Below are 19,506 nucleotides of genomic sequence, written 5' to 3'. Positions count from 1 at the left end.
AATAACTTTGAGCACAAGTTAAGGATATAGGCTTCTCTGTAGTCTCACCTGGAACTGATGTACTGTAGGAAATAATTTGTTGCAGAAGGCGTGTCTGATGTCGGAAGGCCAGCATTCTGCACATCGGCAGTTTCATCGCTTTCATCTCCTAACTACAAAAACAGTATTTATTAAAACAGCTTTAACTATGAATCACAAGAATTTCAGCTCTTTTCTCCCTCAAGTAAAAGTTGTATCCACAAGCACTTTCTAAAATAAAATAAGATAACCCCATATCCCCGTACTGCACTTTTTCTTTTGTTACGCTAGAAAACCTGTACAAACTTGTATTATGAGGGGGTACAAACAACCTAACCCAAATACTTCATGCACAGATTTGAACCCGTGCTGCCCTGTTTTTCTTTTCTTATTTTTTCTGTGAAACCCTGGTTGCATAGGAGCATCTTAGGAACACATTTCAACTTAATTCTAACCCAAAAAGTGAGAGAAAATATTGTGCTGCACTGATCTGTTAGAGTAGGTCCAGAGGAGGGCCTAGAAGATCATCAGAGGGCTGGAGCACCTCTCCTATGAAAAAAGGGCGAGTGAGCTGGGGATGTTGAGCCTGAAGAAAAGGCTCGGGTGTGACCTTAGTGCAGCTTTTCAGTACTTAAATGGGGACTTAGAAAAAAGATGGAGAGCAACCTTTTGCTAGGGCAGACAGTGACTGGACAAGGGGGAATGACTATAAACTAAAAGAGGGGAGATTTACAGTAGAGGTTTGGAGGAAATTCTTCACTCAGAGGGTGGTGAGGCACTGGAACAGGTTGCCCAGGATGCCAAATCCCTGGAGGTGTTCAAGACCAGGTTGGATGCAGCTCTGGGCAGCCTGCTCTAGTGGTTGGCAACCCTGCCCAGGGCACGGGGGGTGAAACTGGATGGTCTTTAAGATCCCTTCCAACCCAAGCTGTTCTATGATTCTGTGATTTGTAACAGTAACAGGAGTTTACTAAATAACTGGAAGACCAATTTTACTAAGCAGCCAGCTGAACTGTGTACACAGTTTTAGATTTGGCAAGTATGCAAGGAAGTTTTAACCCCATTATATAATGGTTTTGAATAACTTTATAAACAGTGTGCAACACTCATGCCAACAAATAGTCAAGTCCAGTGTCTCTTATCCTCGCTTAAATAAATCAACTCCTAGTCAAGATAACAAGCATGTGTTTACCTTAACTCTATCTCTTAAGTTTTGCCCAAATACAAATGCTTGCTGTGCATTTAACTCCGCCTTCTCGCAGCTGTCATCATCTGAAGTGTTGTTGGACTCTTTTTTCTGACATTCTCCTGCCTAAAGAAAGAAATTGAAAATCTTAGTCTAGATAATTAAAATTATTTTCCTTAAGCAAAAAATGAAGCTTATGATATGGTGAGTCACAGTCATTTACAATGCCAAGCCAATAAAATCTTCAGAGCTACAAGGCAAATTTTACATTTAAAAAACTGTTGTTGTTCAGAGAATCTTTCTAAAAGAAACACAGAGTAGTTAAGGGATCTTTAAACACCATTTCGTTCAAACTGTGCTCAAAGCCATATCAACTTCAAAGTTATGCTAGGCTGGCTGCCTAGGACATTGTACAGTCAAGTTTAAATACAAGTCTAAGGATGGCAGCCCTACATTGTGTAGCCTGTTTCAATGTCTGAACGGACTAAATTCAATAATTTTGCCCTACTATCGAACTGGAGTCCCCATTTCCCATGCTTGCTTTTTTTTTTTTTTTTGATAGGCACTTCCAGGTTCCATTCCATCTTGCTCACACTAGATGCAAGCCCCCAGCTACACACGATACTCCTGATGCAGCCCACCAAGTGGCAAGTAAAAGGGGAATGGTCACTTTTCTTAACCTGTTGGCTACAGTCTTAGGGAAACAGCTCAGCATGTTATTTGTTTTAAAGTATGCACCTCTCATTCACATTCAACACTGTCTCATAGGACTATAAGGCTCTTGAACTTTTTGTAGTGCTAAGGGCCTTCTATCTGTACCTCTGCATTGATCTTTCCACCTGCAGCCTTTCACTGCAGCTGCCAAGACAGGGGCATAGCTGGGCAGGTGCCCTGCTACGGCTATGCTCAGTGTGGCATCAAAAAGCAATCTACTCTAATGAATCCACAAAAACGAATCCCCAGACAAAAAAAAAAAAAAAAAAAAGAGCACAAAATCACCAAACATCTCCTTATGCCCTCAGTCACTGTATCATAAGATACCAATAGTTAGCTCCACACCTACTGGAAAGAATGGACTAGACACTTTGCACAGAACACAAAAGGAACTATTCCACTGCTTTCCCTTCAAAATACCACATAACTTTTTATGCACTTACATGCCTTTTCCCCTAGCTCAAATTTTTCAGCTCCTCATTACCTCTGCTCTCCTTCCATCATTTCCCGTACGGATACTTGCTGCCTCTGGGGTTTTAATAATTATCAGCTCCAATTCTATCAGCTCTAAACTTTTAAGTGTCACTCATTCACTTCAGTTTCTTGTATGCTTTCTATCTTCACCTTTCCCAACACCATTCTACATTCAATTGTTAGAAATCAAGGTGGTACCAGTAAAGCTGTCCATGGGTAGGTGATGGCTTTTTGCTAGGCAGTCTGAGAAGGAAGACTAAACACACAGTGTAAACTGCTCAGTGCCCCTTGCTCAAAACCAAAGCTTCTTCAGACTGGAACAGGAGTTCTGTAAATACTTCCTAGACTCTGGCCTGACAGAAGCAGCAGACCTGGCAATGGCTACTGGATGTTAAGACAGCTTTTCTCCCCTCAAAGAAGAAAGTTCCCTGAAATTCTCCCCGCAGATTAAGAGATGAACCTGCAGGAGGAAGATGTGTTTCTTGATGCAATCTGATCAGCGGAAAAAGCAGTATTCTATCAGTCCACAGAACCAAGATACCTGAACTACAGGAATTCAATGCCTATGATGGGAACGGCATCACCCATGCAGCAGTAAGATTTTACCATAGGACTAGAAACAAAGTTAGAGGGACAAAAGGAAACAATAAGAAGAAGCAGAACTGAGCAATTTTTTTTCATACTTTGTAAGGAAAAAAATACAGACTAAAGCCATCCTAAATTCTCTATGATATTTCAACTCAGCAAGTCTTTGCTGCTTGATTTAGTAAATATAAACACAGTGTACTATTAGAACAGTATAAAACCTATTTACTATTACTCCTCAAGTGGGCTAGCATAGTATGGACAGATAAAGGAGTCATCAGCTTATGAAACTGTGCTCACATTGATGAACAAACGGACTCCATTCCGAGATACTTGTTTTAAATTTTCTCAAATTGAGTGCCCTTTAAATCCTTCTCCAACTCACCTTGTCTTCAGAGTCAGAACTTTTCAGTGTTGCATTACTTAGTGATTCTGATGTGGCTGCAGAATCTGGTGGGATATTTACGCCATTGGTCCCACTGCTCAGAACTGCAACAAGAAATAACAAGCTGGCATTGATTCTCTAGCTATTTAGAGCATCCTAAAAGAAGCAGCAGTTTTCTATAGTAAATGACATGCTGTTCTCTCTCTCCTCTTTTTTTTCTCTTTTTTTTTTTTTAAATATATGAAACATGGCAATGTAAACTACAGGGTTCCCACAGTATTTTGCAGGACAATTTTGTGACGTAGAGGCATGAGGACAGCGATTCAGCAACTCTTTGCAGAATGAAAATTCCAAATGCAGAAAACCAAGTAAGGGAAATGTCACAGTCTGTATAAATATTGCATGGGCTTCAACACATACAACTTCAAGCAACTCCCTCCCAATTTAATACTTTACGGCTCCTCTTTGGGCTGGTCTAGGAAACTACATAATGAACTCCAACAGGAAATTTGTACCCCAATATTTAAGTCCTCTGTAAAATTCAATCTGTGCCAACAGGCACACCAAGAAGTCAAGCTAGAAGCATTTGGAACAATGTCAAATTCAGCAGTAGCTGAAGTTACTTCTGTTTCACATCAATTAAACTTCCAAACAGAAGGCAGAAAGGCCAGGAAAGCATAAAAGTTTAGGAGGTGTGGAAACCTTGAACAACTTTTTGCTTTAACTTTCATTTTCCAATAATGCCTGTTTCTAACTGCTATATTAGATTCCATAATAATACATAAAACAATCAACATGACTAAATTAACGATGAAAAACCTTACTCAAAGTCTCTGCTTCAGAAAGTTCCCTGGCTTGGAAACACCTGCTAGTGGTTCAGACATTTTACATCACTCTGCAGGTAGCTGAAGTCTACCACACAGGCAGTAGCTTATTATGCCATGGTCAATGTTGTTATCTGAGACTGCCAATTCACACACTTTGAAGTTTTTTTATTCCAAAAATCAAGCATGGATTACAACAAAGTTCAGGGCCTGGCCATATCAGATAGTCATCCACACAAAAACTGAAGGCTTGGTTGTGTCACTTTTTATGTAACACAGATACACTTAACATGTAAGATGTTTCCTTTCAGAAAGGAGAAACCTAGAAAAACAAAGGCAGCTGCTGAGTAAAATCAGACTGCTGCATGAAACAGATTTAGTATTTTTGTTCTTCCTCTGTGGTATTCCAGAAAGCAAAAGCATTATTTACCCATCTGTGAGAAAGCTTTTGGCTGTGGCGCCTGTAATACTGCAGGACGTAGCACACTTCGCTGCTGCTCCTTCGGTTTCTGGCTTGGGAGACCTGCAAGTGGGAAATTTTTTCAAGAGCTATAAAGCTTTGAAGTTGAAAAAATCAGCTTCATCTAATCTTCTCCAGAAGTGCTTCCAATAGAACACGTAATGGAACACGAGTCATTTTAAAAGCTTCCACCCCCCTTTTTTCCCATCCCTCATTCCACCCTGAAAAAAAAAATTAGTCCCACATAGAGGAGACAACCATTTGCTTTCTAGCCATAAAAGACACCTCTGAATATATTCTCTACCTTATCCAGGAAAGCACCCAAGGAGAGGTTATGACAGTAACTCAGAAACAAAAGTCAGAAATGTAAGAAGTGAACAGTACATAAGCAATCCTATTTATTCACTGAAGTATTACTCGACTACACATTCCAAGTATTTTTTTCTCCTTCTAATGACATCACTTTTGGATACTGATAAATTAATTTTTTCGTTCTTCCTATGATCAAATATATTGGCAGCATAATAAATTTACATGTTTTATTTAACAACTTTTTGGGTTTGAGTTAACTTGGTCTCTCTGGTTTGCTGTAGAAAGACATAAGGCACTACAATTCTTTGTTTCAGCTCTGATTCAAAAAAGCCAACTGACATAAAACAACCCACTCAAAAAAAATCTTAACATCAACTCTAGATGACTATGGCAATTCCAAAGGATTCAGACGTCTTCACTTAAAAAAAAACAAACACCACTGAACTTGAATTCTTGATCCATTAAGATATTGCGATGGAAGCTACCCATACCGACTCACTTCAATATTTTGTATACCTCATATCATAAGTCCAAACATTCATATGTCAGCTTCTTGTAAGAACATAATTTGATTATTGTTTTTTTATTTTGCTATGCCTCCTGAAAATGAAACCATTTCTATACACATTACATAATATTTCTTCCATTATCAAAACATGTTCTTTCCTTAAACTCCTATAAACTGTAATAATAATGTCCTTCCTGTACTGGCTAAGTCTACATTAGCAAATATGAAGCTCAAAACAAAACTATACAGCAGAACAGGTGTCATCAAGGACACCACACTTGTGCTCTATTCAAAGGCCAGAGACAGGGAAAGTGAAGGTTAAGAGTCTTAGTGCACATTAACAGCTAGGAACTTTCTCAGCACACTCCTGGTGCATGCCTTTTGTCCCAATTTGATACTAAAGGAACTGAGCTCATGAAGCCCAGGACTGCTTTAAGTGAGCCAAAGCATGCTAAGCAGAGGCAACTGGGAATCCCATTTCAGAAACACATGGCTGGTCCAAGCCAAAATTGTAATGTGTCTAAGCAAAGGTTTTGCTACCTGGTTTTGCCAACAACAGGAGTGTGAGAAAACTCCTAAATCCATAAAAATGCTTGAACTACCCTGGTTTCATTCTACTGCTGCAGAAAACATTGAACTTACCTGCACTAGGTGCTTGACCATGAATAAGTATTGGTGGCTTCAGCCGGAATCCACTGCTCTTTTCCTCTAAAAGCAAAACAAAATTACAAGGACATAGATGTAAAATGCTACAGATGTAACCTACTTTCAGACAGTCATGACACTGCTCATAATTTCCCCACTGTAACAACCCACAAGCTTTATAAATATCCAATGCAAAGTCCTAATAAGATTTGCAAAGAATGAGATCCCTTCTACCAGAAGTCTAAATTCCCAGTGATCATCACAGCGCACATATACAATCTGTTGCAAGTATTCAATGATATTTTTCAGGAGAAAAATGAAACAGTGTTTTCACAAGAGAAATGGAGTTCTTTCTGTGTGAGTACTTAACAGAGGCTTTAAGTGAGAATCAAGAAAAAAATGGCAATCATCAATAACTGAGCATGGCAAATGCTAACAAGCACCAACTGCCAATTATCATTAGCTAAGTCAAGATTAATTGCTTAATATTAATTTATTGTAATTCCATTAGCTATTACCTTATGCTTTCACAGTATGAAGGCAAAAAAATCCCATGGTTGTACTTACTAAAGTTAAGGCTTTTAGATATAATACCTAAATTTCAAAAAAATAATATTCATAAATCCACAACTATTACAAAATCAGTTCCCCCCAAAACTTACACAATATATAATTATGAAGTGTTTTTTTTAAGGGCTGTAGCAGCTGTGCTCAGAATAAGATGACTGGCTCAGCACCCTATCATCTTACTGTACTTCATTAGTCTCATGCCAGTTAAGCATAACAACATGCTATACAGTGGCACCAATACAACAGCCTTGCAGAACAAGCGTGTTCAACAAAATCAGCACTACTGTGAACATAGGGTTTGCAGGTCATGGTTCAGCAAGATCGTGACCATAGGTTATGGATGATTTGATTGTGATATCAAAGAAAACAGTATCTTGGGTAGACAAATGACATTTCCCTTAAGTTTTATCTTGAGGTTAACAGGTGGGAATAGTCTTGTTGCACTTCAGCACTCCCAAAACATTTATAAATTTTCGTATTTGTTATTTTAATTACCTCCAGCAAGCATGAGAAAAAGTAAGTAAGAACAAGAGAACAAGAAGTAAGCAAGTGAGAGCAACAGTAAGTGAGAACAAGAAATAAGCAATATAAAAGCTGTAAGACCAGAACCACCATTTTCATTCTCCCGGTAAGGGTCTAACTTCTGAAGTGTCAGAATATTTTGGATTGTGATAGACTGTCAACAGTTTGCTGAGACAAAGGAGAAAAAAAATAAGAAATCTCACCTTGTTCTGAGTCAGAATTGCCTGTAGAAGGTTCACAGAAGCTTGATGGCATAAAGACATTGTTCTTTGTTACTGTAGTCAAGGGGAAAAAGAAAAAGAGAAGTTGGGTATGTTGTTCTTAACGATAAACTCCCTTCCAGGCATATCGTGGCTGCAAACTGAACACAGTTTTTCTGGTCATTTGTCTTATTTTAGGTTTTTCTGTCTTTCTTAACTAAAACAGTATTGCAACCACAGAAATAAACAGTTCGTTGTCAAAAAAACAACAACATAATATTAATTAAAAAAAACAACACTTCAGTTTCTCCTTAAACAGAGAAAAAGTAAACTTCTGTTGTAAAGGGAAGACAAACACAGTATTCCTGGTCTGAATTCTATTTGAACTAGGAATTAAAAAGATAATGGAATATGAAATACAATTACAAAACACATACAACATTTCAAAAGTTTGAAAGTTTTAAGTCCATGGGGCCTGATGGGATTCATCCCAGGGTACTCAGAGAGCTGGCTGATATCATCATGGGACCCCTCTCAAATATTTTTCAATAGTCTTGGGAATCCGGAGAGGTCCCAGTTGACTGGAAGCTGGCAAATACGGTCCCAATTTTCAAGAAGGGCAAGAAAAAAAATCATAGACCTGTCAGTCTCACTTCAATGCCTGTTAAAATTATGGAGAAGATTATTCGGGGAGTTACTGAAAAACACCTGAAGGACAACACAGTCATTGTTAAAATCCAACATGGTTTCACAACATGTTTAACAAATTTAATTTACTTTTATGACAAGATCACCCATCTAGTTGACCAAAGGAAGCCAGCTGATGTAATCTTTCTGGATTTCAGTATAGCTTTCGATACTGTCTCTCACAGTATCCTTCTGGGCAAATTGACCAGAATACAACTAGATATATATAATACATAACCTCTAAACTAACTTCTACTTTTTAACAAGCCTTGTCATTTCTCCAACTGGTTTGAGTCCTTACTTAGTGGGCAGTTCAAAGGATCCTGAGAAGAATTTCATGTCAGGTCAGAAATGCACTCAGTCATACCAGCCGCAAATAACTGCTCAGACATGTCCACTCAAAGTCATCCACTTCCAATGGTACTTTCTGAGATAATTTGAGATCTTGAAGAAGTAATATCGAAACATTGTAGAAGTGGAGCTCAAAGATCTGTTACCACTGCAGAAACTGTCCTATAAAGGAACATATAACCCTAGAAACAGAATCCAAGCTGGTAACCCAAGAGCTGCCTTCCAAAGCTCAACTGTCCCCTCACATGGGCCCTCTGCTGAAGGAAACGGGAGACCTAGTTACCCGGGATATGGAGAAAGCCGAGGTACTCCACAACTTTTTTTTGCCTCAGTCTTCACTGGCAAGTGTTCGAGCCAAACCACCCAAGTCACGGAATCCAGAGGCAGGGATTCTCTAAGCCAAGATAGTAGACATTTCAATAAAGCTGTAGGATCCGCACTTTAGACATAAGGTGAGAAGTATGCAAGCTCTTAATGAGCCACTACGTACCAGATGCAGAATTGCCCATCTACAGATAATGTTTTCTGACAAAGGAGTAACGTTGTCTCACCAACAGAACCAGAAGTCACCAAACTCGCACCTACTATGAGATTTGCTCCTAAGCAGAGCTACAAAACAGCAGTCCCAAAGGCTGGGTGGATTGAATTTATAGAAAGAAGTCCCTGGCTATTTAAGGACATGCCTTCACAAGGCAGTGTACCACAAATTTCCATGCTCATGTTTATAGCGGCATATTATTTTTAAACTTGGGACACTTTCCACCATTTCTTAAACTATTTGTAAAGTTGTAAGTCCTTAAAGCACAAGCTTTAAGAACTTCCAATTGTTTATTTGCTAGATCTTCCCAATTTTTGGTCTTTTTTAAGAGAATCTGAACACTTCACATAAGCTGGTCAATCAGTGTTCCCAGGTAAATCAGCACAAAATTAACACGGCTGAATTTGTGATTGTATTAGGTTTACGTGACAAGATTTTGGTAGCGGGGGGCAGGGGTGGCTGCAGAGGGTGTCAGATAAGGGCCTCAGCTGGCTCCAGTAGCATGAGCCAGTACATGATAATTGGTCTGTGAGAGCAGATTTAAGAAAGGGAAAAAAAAAAACTGCTGCCTAAGAGCAGCTGGGAGAGTGAGGAGTGAGAAATAACCCTGCAGGCACCAAGGTCAGTGAAGGAGGGCAGGAGGTGCTCCATGCATGGAGCAGAAGTTCCCCTGCAGTCTTGTATTTTCAAAAGAGACGTGCAAGAGGCAAATTATCACCTGACTAGTCAACACAAGCCAAGAAAGACTCTTCAGCTGACAATACAGGAGAAACCAATATTAGCAGATTACAAAAACGAAGCTGATGGAAATGATAATTCTAAAATTCATTAATATCTTTAGAGATAGAGAGAAAGAGAAATGAGCTTTTAAGCAGTATTCTGAGTAGACATAGGGAAATTATGTTGTTTTCATAGCAAGAGAAGAGTCTGGGGCAAAAAACATACACAGCAAATTCTTGAAGCCAGGCAGAAGAAAATACAACCTTTGAAGATTTCTACAGTTAGAACAGAAACATCAGCTAAGCTGTGTTATACAAAGCAACTCACAAAAGAGTAGAAAAACAGAGGGAATGAAGAGTCTTAAGTGATTTGGGAAATAGTCCTTATATGAGAGAGGAGGGAGAATTCCTCCCAAGTGGCATAAGCAAGTGTTGCGAAAATGAAGACAAAAAAGAGTTCATCATTAAAAGCTGGTGTAAAACACAATGCTCAGAAGGAAACAGCAGATAGGATCAAATGCCACAGAGATCTGTTGGATTAAAAGCTTGGATCTGTTCAAGGAGGCAGCAAGAGCTGTTTGAACAGACCTGAAAGGACAAACACACTACAGGAATAGAGGTGAGGCTAGCCAAGTGAGAAGTGTTTATTAGAAAACTAGAAATATAAGGTCCAATAAATAAAGAAGCTCCTATGGGGCTATACATATTCTGTGTTCCTCTAAGAAAATCTGCAGACAAAAAAAAAATCCATTATTTTTGTGCAAAGTGTTCTTCTACTAAGAGTGATGAGAAAGCAGAGAGCAGCAACACTCGCCCCCTGAAACTTACTCAATTAACAGGACTGCACCTTGAAACTGGCTAAGCTGTGCACCAGAAAATCTAGAGCTTGAGAAGGAATTCTCACCCTGACTAGCACTGGTGATACAAAATACTCTGTCCATAAAATAACAGCAACTGCATTTAAAATTCTGGTCACCTATTCCTTTAAAAGGCAGCAAAATAATTAGTTCTATACCCTTTAATCACACTTCCTGAATGTGCTGTATGCTAGAGGAATATTTTTTTTTTATTGTTTGACTGTTTTCCCAACCTACTTTCCCAACTAAGACGGAAATGAAGGATCAAAGTCTCCAAGCACTGAAGTCTCTTAATTAAAACAATCCTCAAAGAAAACTAAAAACTTTGTATTGTTTGTGAAGAGAGAAGGCACAAATTTTAGAGAGAGTTCCTGTACGTGAACACAGGTGTCAAACATGACCATTCCAATGTATATGAACTGCAAAAATGTATCCAGGCCCTTTCCAGTGATTTTGTTGTACTAACTACATATACAGTCAGACAGTGGTCAGTATCGCTCGCATATGCCAGGTGTGAATGTTGTTGAAATGCACTGAATTCTCCCAATTTCAGAAGGAATAGGAGAAAAGGAACAGACTAAAGGAATTCAATTCTTCCATTGAACAGCATAAGATTAAAAGATAAAACTAGAAAGGGTGTGTGTGTATAAATACATGCACATAAGCTTGTCTATCTTGATTCCTCCAGGCTTGATTCAATTTAGTATCACGGACCATGGAAGAAAATCAGAAATCAGAGTACATGGTTGCTGCAGTCTTTCAAACCAAAGCACAGCAGGCAATAGTAAGACTGACAGCATGACTGTGAAAAAACAAACAAACAAACAAAAAAAAACCTCACCTCTCTCACATATTAATACGGTAAAAATTAATATCTACCTGACTGAGAAGGAGGGAACTGAGTTAATGATGAAGTTCTCTCACGCTTTACAGGCGGACAGTAGTTCCCATCCTCTCGATCAGATTCTGTAGAAAAAAACAATTAGAGAAAATACATAAAATCCTGGAAAGACATTTACTAGTGTTTCTTAATCTTATGATCAAATTTCTTACCATCTCCATCTTCTGGACTTGATCCATCTGCTGATCTCTGAAATCAGATGACAGGGATAAAACAAAATCACACACTGAACATTTCAGTCTTTTGGGTACACAAAAATGCTTTAATCCTCAGTTCAGAGACTTTTTCTTTACTGCCAATGATATACACTTAAGGAAAAACATCTTTATTAATTACATATATGCATATCAAATTTCCTCCGGACACTATACATAACATTATTTCAAAACATTTCATTTACAAGTAAGATAACTGAAAATTCAAATCCAAGCACTAACATCCTTAACAGAGACCATGCAATGATTATTAAGTTTTCTCTACACTGAAAATGGTAATTCTCAAATTCTGTTTGATTTAAAAAAACAAAATCATATAAGTTCTAAGCTCATCATGAAGACATCTGTTGTTTGGGAGTTCATTCCAAAGCACTTTTTCTAATTAATGTCACTGACATCAGTTCCTTCAACAAAACACCAGTGTTGGAGGGATGCCTTTCAAAGCACTATTGACCAGAACTATGAGGTTTTCATAGGAATTAGCAATGGATAGTTTCATAGCATTGTCCACAGTACCAGGGGAAAAAAAGGAGGCATCACAGGCTACTGTCTACCACAACATTAAGAAGTCTTTGAACAAAGTTTTCACGTCTTCTCTGAGGATTTCTAAGTCACACCCCTCCTACTCGCCCTGTCAGTTCCCCAGCTGACATCATTTCCCTTGTTCCCGCAAAATGTAACGCCACGAGGGATTCCTTCCACTACAGAAGGCACCTGGAGGAGCCTGAGCCTCTCCTTACAAGACCTCTTGACATACTGCACTTCACCCTAGCCCAGCACTGCTCCTTCGTCCTGCTCCTGCTGCAGCACAAACCCTCGGCGGCTCACAGCTGCTGTCCGCCAGCACGGGGAGCGAACGGGCAGACACAGGGATCGGGCAGCACAAACCGGGACTGGTCAGAGCTGCACGGGACCACCAGCTAAACGACAGAGACTGGATATATGAACAGCAGAAACCACAAAATGTTCTGTCTGGTACTATACATGTTTAGAATCTAGATACGAATGTACTGTCGGTGTTTTATCCAATGTTAATTTTATCCAATGCTAATAAAAAGCACGTTTACTTCAAGGTAAGCAATTCTGTCTATGCAATAAAGTCTAAGGGTTAATGGAAGAATGTCGGTATTTCACTAGCACCCCAGTCAAGTACCTTTGAAACCTTCACCATAAAGAATGAAAAGTTACTTACAGTTTTGAAATGCAATTTCCCCACCCCAACACATCTGTCAGCCCAACCTCAATAAAACTGTCTGATAATCCATGCTATTCCTACATAATTTGCCAAGTAATCCACATTACTGTGGATCACTGAAATATGATCTTATTAGGCATCTCTGTTGCCAATATACACCAGTGTCCTGAAAGATAAGGCTAAGTGGGAACCCGTGGTATCGCCTATTTCAGCAATCACTATCTGAAGTAAGAAAAAAATTCTGTTTTGTAGAAAGAGCACTGTCACGTATTCCAGCAATTTGTTTCAATTGTTCGCAAAAATCCTAAAAGCAAGAGGAAACTATTTGGTAACAGAAAGTTGCACTAAATTGCAGATCTATATGTGCAAAAATTCTTTAAAATCAACAAGTCCAGAACTTAAAAAACTTCTAGAACTGTTAAATAGTACTCTGGCATTGAGAACACCGCAATGATGTATGCAACACTGACCAAAAAACAGTCAAACCTGTACAGAACAAGCTTCAAATTATCACATCATTGTCTTTTTATTAACTGATGCATGACTGTCACTGTATTTAGTATGCAAGGAGCATCAATAGCCAAAACCAAGTCTGTAACCTATGGAGGGCAAAGCAGAGCTGGTATCTACTCTCTCTGAATTATTTCCCTGTTTTTGAGCCCAAGAGTTTCAGGAGATTAAAAGCTGGACAAGAGCCACATGACAAGTGGTACAGTGGTTACTGACACAGCCAGCCCTAGCAGAAGCAGCTGCTGTACAGAATAGAAAAGGCATTCCTTTGTCTCAAATATATTTTTCCTACCTAAACATCTAAATATGTAGATTATTTGGTACGCTACCTCCTATCCTTACCCATTCACACACTGTTAAAACTGTCTATTACCGCTTGGAGAAGTAGGGGCAGAGTTTGCTAATAACTCCTACCAGAAAAACAAGCAAACAAACAGCAAACAACGGAGTCAAATCTTTCATACGCTCAGGAATTTAAAGGCCGTGGAAGAAAAAACATCTTAATCTCTTAGACTGGCCTCCATGCACAGACAGGCTGAAGACCCTCATTTGTGTCTGCCTCACTGAAAGTCCTGCATTTAAGATATCCAGGTTTGATTTTCTGCTTTTAAATGAACGAGGATATGCGAATTATTCCACTGCAGAGTTACCAACACTGTTGAGAACTGCTTTTAATTTTGTTATATTTAGCTTCCATCAAAAAGACACACCCCATACCTTTTCCTTGCTTTTATTAAAAAAAAAAAAAATGCAGTCAATATTTACTCCCCATTACTTTGGCATTCACCAGCCAAGTCTCCTCAACCTTGGATAAATCTCCAGTTTTCTCACTATAATGCCTTCACCAGTGACCAATTCACTTACAGTGAAGGACATTCATTGTCCTTCATTGCTGGAAAAAGGCTTTACAGAAAATAAAGCTGGTCTAAAGAAACCTGATTTCCCATAGATCCTACAGTGATGACAATGTGGAATAACCTACAGTGAGAAGTCAAATGCCAGTGGCAGAGAGATGTTTCCTCTCCTATCCAGCTTTCATGTACCCATAAACTGCATAGGAACTGTATAAAATAAATAAACAACAGGTCATCAAACAGACCCAGACAGTCTGGGTGCCAGAAGGTGCATAACCTACAGATCTTCATACCCTGTCATGACAATCCATTCTGCCCTGGGTTGAAAAGGCCCGTTCCTGGAAATAAGAGTAACGCAAGGAAAAGCGTGCACATAAAGCGCAGGGCAGCCTTAACAGACAAAAATCAGACAGTCCATGCCTGTGAGCGGTAGAATGTGTGGTCACAATGAGGAACGAGACTCACCTGCACCCAGAAACCATGCTTCACCAACCAGAAAGGTTAGGACCAATTTTAAAATTTCTCTGAAAGACTGCGTGGTGGCCGTCGTTTAGTCATCTAATCTTTCCAGAAGTATTTGCCTGCACCATCAGTAGAAAAATCTTAAGCTGGCGTTGCTGATAGCTTTCTATACCTCAAGATACCGAAATTGTGCTTTTTCAAGTACCTAAATTCAAAAATCTGCTTAAGCATCTTTCTTGCTGCTTTTAATCGGTTAAGTACGCTACTGATTGGCATGACAAGCTCCAGGTCACATCCAGTGGGAGCGGAGAATTAGCTGCCCGCTTTGTCAGGCTGCAGCATTATTGCTCAGAAGGAGCAAAGAATCCTCCTGTAACCTGCTTTGAGGCAAATCCTTCTCATACAGCCACCTTCTCACTCACTTTTCTTTCATCCCATTGGCAGCAGAAGCTCTTGGTAGGTTCACGTTTACCCGTGCCAGTTCCTGTTGAATAGGAGCAAGGAGGGCTTCAGAAGCGGGGCTCAGGGTAGCACTGACTGAGGCAACAACGGGAGCAGGAAGCTCAGAGCTGCGTCCACCGGCTGGGGCTTCGGGACCCAGACAATGGTGGGGGGGCTCAACCTCTCCCTGGGGGTCCTCACCTGAATCCAGCAAACCTTTTTGTCTTTTTTACTCCCGGTCCCCTGCAGGGCAAAGGCCCTTCGAGGCAAGGTTGCAACACGATGGAGGAATCACCCTAGTGAGAGGATCTGTTTTAGCATTTAAAGCTCTATCCCCTTCCAATCGTGAGCAGAATCAGCAAGCTTTCAGGGTTATGGGGAGCTCATCAGAAGAGCACAGGTAGCACAGCCTCATCAGCCTGGCTTCCTGCTTCAGAAGCAGGCTCCCCAGACCCACCCAGACAGCCACCAAAGAGATGACACCAGTACGACCCAACAGATCACAGACCTGGTCCAACAGCTGTACTGGGGGAGGAGATGACCCTGCCATTATTCGCAGAGCCTTTGAAGAACTGGGGGAAACCCTAACATCCACAGTGGGGAAAATGCTGAAAAATATAACCAGAACGTTACAAGGAGATGGGGATGGAGGAGACCATCCCTGTCAATGGACCTCGTGAATCTCAGGATGAGCTTACTATCGCCGAGGACCTGGAGGCAACAGGGAATGACTGCAAAGCTGTGGACAGACACTGGGACTGATGTTGACCTGGAAGATTCAGCGCCCGTAAGAAGCAAAATAATGCAGAGGAAAGGGTACAGAAGTGTTTACATATGAAAAATAGATAAATAGCTTGGGATTCTTCAGCCATAATGCACAGAATTTGGGGGGAGGAGGAGGAGAAATACAAATCAGGAGTTGTATACAGAATGACAATGTAGTGACTCAATACAAGAGCTAGAAGTAATCAATTAAATTAGGCTATAAGAGGTTCCAACCTCTAACCCCAAAAACCCAAACAAGATGAAAAGCTTAGCATACTGAGCCCCTTGTTGAGGATCATGCAGATGTCTGTAGCTCATATGCTTGGGTTCAGCAAGCAATTGGAAAAATTAAAGGAAAAAAAAAAAGTGGAGTCCTACTACCAGTTCACATTCACCTCCAGCCATAGATCATAAAATTGTCAACAATGCAGGAAGAGGCAAGAACATTCACGGCACACTTCTGCTATATTGTTAACAGGGGAAATGACAAATTATTCTGCAAACCATTCATATCAATACAGTTTAGAACATTTCAAAGTTAAACACGCAACAGATTTAAGTAACTTTAGTAATTCTTGTAATATTTGGCAAGGGTCAGTAATTGAAAAACTGAAGCAAGGCAGCCTTCTGGTATAAATCTGATTTCTTTCCTAAGCAAAACTGTAATACGTGCTCTAGGACTCAAAAAAAGAGAGAGAGAAATTAAGCAAAACTAGCCATTAATGCCAATTACCACTTACACAGAAAAATCAGATGTTGAGGTGAGAGTTTCTTGGCCAGGTCAATTCATAAAATGTATATTTTAAAATTAATATATTAAATGGAACAAAAACTGCTGCAATTGTTAGAATTTTGCAATTGCATTGTCCAACCAAAACTGTGAGACAGACATTTGTACAGCTGTTCTCAAAAAAGCACATCCAAAGGGAACTGCAAACTCCCCCAGAATTCATTTTAGATTTCAGTCACGCTTGCTATTTAAAGTAATTCCTAATCTCTTCAGAAATTCTGATCTGAGTTCTTGCTCTAAGTTCCTTGGCACTCATAAGGAACAGTTCCTTCTCTTCCTCCTCGCCATAATGTTTTATATCAGTGACAACTTGGGTCTCCTTGAGCCTTCTCTTCTCTAGAGATTCCTTACAAGCACAGCTCTAGGGAGACCTTGGCAGAAACCGGTTCCTGTTTATTAAATACTAAGACCATCTTTGGATTATCAACTAGACTAATGATGCTAGGAAGCCACTTAGACCAACTCACCTTGCTCAGCCAGATGAAACAAAATCTATTTTATTAAAATAAACAAAAATAACATATCTAGGCCAAATATGTAGGAGTGTACTTGGAGGTTTGGCCTCCTCTGTATTACAGGAAATAAATGAGACACGAAGAAATAGACAGACTAACATGATGCTGGAATATCAAATACAGGCAAGGAAGTAATACCACTTTTAAATAAAGACTGGTACAACCCCTCTAAGCCTGTTTTTACTCGCAGTTATGTTCATGTGCTATTTATGGTTCCTTTACTCTTTTTCCCCAGCCTAGCATCCATACTCAGTGGCCCAATGGTACAGCTTCCAGTTTCACAATCTTTACCTGCTTAGAGCCCAGGAGTTGCACAACTCTTGCTGGTATTCTCAAAAGCCTTTGGCATTACCAGCCTTTCAATATCCCTCTAAGCTCTGCCACGTACAACTGTCCTAACATATTTGCAATTATTCTTTTAAGTGCAGCAGCGTAGCAATATATTCACAATGAGCCTTTAATTTTAAAAATGCTGTTGACTTACAGCATGGTTCAACTAACTCTCTCCAACAAAACCTCTAACTAGCTATCCTGACACTGCCAAGACTGTCTGTAAAACGGTATTGTTGCCTCTCCCCAATAAAAGTTATTTCCTCCACATTTCTTTCTCTGCCACCATCCAAATCATACCAATCATATCCACAGCACGCAAACATTTTCTGATCATCCAGTTTCTCAAACCACCAAAACCCAGACATTTCCAAGTCACACTAAATCAAATCAGGACTTCAACCAATCCCTTACTACCTTGTGCACTAACACAACCCTCTCTTTTTTAAACTCAGACGCATGACCTTGCTCTTCAGACTACATGGGAATGCCACCAGCCTAAGTCACCTTTTCGACACCACATCTTCTAATGTTCCACAGCTAAGACCTTGATTTAACAACTTAGGGATGAAAATCCTTATTCACTGCACAACTAACCCTCTACCTTTATGACCCACGTGTCATTTACCCCTTAAACACCGCATCATTTTGCAGTACCATTCAGGTACGGTACATGATCCAAGCAAACATCACGCAACTTACCTTCCTTCAGAGCCATCCTTAAAAGCTCACCACTACCATTTCACCCACAGAACACACTGACCAACACCAGGCACATAACAAGCTAGAAGCAATGTTCTTTTCTATCTTCTACCACTTTACCCAACCCAGACTGGTGGGGGGAAAAAAACAAGCTACAGGCTGTATGCAATACTGGTGTATTTTAAAGTGCAAAAATATTTTGAAAATCTGAACGGAGTATCTGCCTTTTGTAGCATTCACAACCAATGTCTTTGACATGTTTGCAGCACGTACTTGCAGAACAAGGGACAATACTTTAAAAGCATTTTTGGACAAACTGTTTCTTGGAAACTGTTTCTTAGCATGGAAATGAGGAGACATTTCTTCTCAGAAAGAGCAGTAAGGCACTGGGACGGGTTTGCCCAGGGAGGTGGTGGAGTCACCGTCCCTGGGGGTGTTCAAGGAAAGGTTGGATGTGGTGCTTAGGGACGTGGCTTAGTGGGTGACATTGATACTAGGGGGATGGTTGGACCAGATGATCTTGGAGGTCTTTTCCAACCTTAATGATTCTAGGATTCTACAAGTTATTGGTACAGATAATGGAGAACAGTAATATTCTATGATCAGCATAATGAGGTTAGGACTTTATGGTGCTTTCTGGTCTTAGTAAGTCCAGAGTCTTTTAAGTCTTCATAAGCTGAGGCAATTTTCCAACTAGTGCCAGCACTAGCAGCTCTGCTTCTCAGAAATGACTAGCAGCGTAAAAAGAAACAAGCAATGTATATGGTCACCATCGTTCAGATATGAAGCTGAGGGAACACTGTAAAAAAAATTATGAGGAGATAAAGAGGTAAGAATAATTAAAATGCAGACTCACTCAACAAATGTGGAAACTGAGGAAACAGCAGTGTGTGAAAAAAACTCAAACTCTGAAAGGAACTGAAAACGTGGATCTGAAAATGCAGCTCAGCAGTTACAGCACTTTAACAAGAAGGGGCAGGGGGGGAATAGCATGCCTGAACAAGACAATTAAGAAAAACAACAAGGTGGGAATTCAGAACATGACACCAGAGGAGTAGTAAGATGCAAGGCCACATATCGGTAAGTAGATATACCACCACTGCACTCAAATATATTTTCAAACAAACATATATGGAGGTGTTCCAAGACCAGGTTAGATAAGGCCCTGGGAAACGTGGGTAACTGTCTTATGAAGCAAGAAGACTTCGAGATAATTATGGACTAGTCATGGGCACCCAGCTTTACATCCACCGTTAGCTGAGTATTATAAT

At 39.9% G+C, this 19,506-nt stretch overlaps 1 protein-coding gene across 1 annotated transcript in view; it reads right to left on the bottom strand.

Annotated features, from left to right (window-relative positions):
* Window positions 1-19,506, bottom strand: part of RANBP3 (RAN binding protein 3) — a 45,659-nt gene that overhangs the window by 10,113 nt on the left and 16,040 nt on the right. Inside the window, exons 3-10 of the mRNA XM_048077668.2 lie at window positions 11,609-11,645; window positions 11,435-11,521; window positions 7,407-7,478; window positions 6,109-6,174; window positions 4,617-4,709; window positions 3,363-3,466; window positions 1,211-1,330; window positions 49-152 (exon numbers count right to left, since the gene is read on the bottom strand). Of these exons, the coding sequence (XP_047933625.1) occupies window positions 49-152; window positions 1,211-1,330; window positions 3,363-3,466; window positions 4,617-4,709; window positions 6,109-6,174; window positions 7,407-7,478; window positions 11,435-11,521; window positions 11,609-11,645 (683 nt within the window). The remainder of the gene's footprint in view (window positions 1-48; window positions 153-1,210; window positions 1,331-3,362; window positions 3,467-4,616; window positions 4,710-6,108; window positions 6,175-7,406; window positions 7,479-11,434; window positions 11,522-11,608; window positions 11,646-19,506) is intronic.

This window comes from Anser cygnoides, chromosome 27, assembly GCF_040182565.1.
Source record: "Anser cygnoides isolate HZ-2024a breed goose chromosome 27, Taihu_goose_T2T_genome, whole genome shotgun sequence".
In the NCBI taxonomy this organism is placed as follows: domain Eukaryota; kingdom Metazoa; phylum Chordata; class Aves; order Anseriformes; family Anatidae; genus Anser; species Anser cygnoides.
This window is presented reverse-complemented; position numbering and strand designations above follow the sequence as displayed.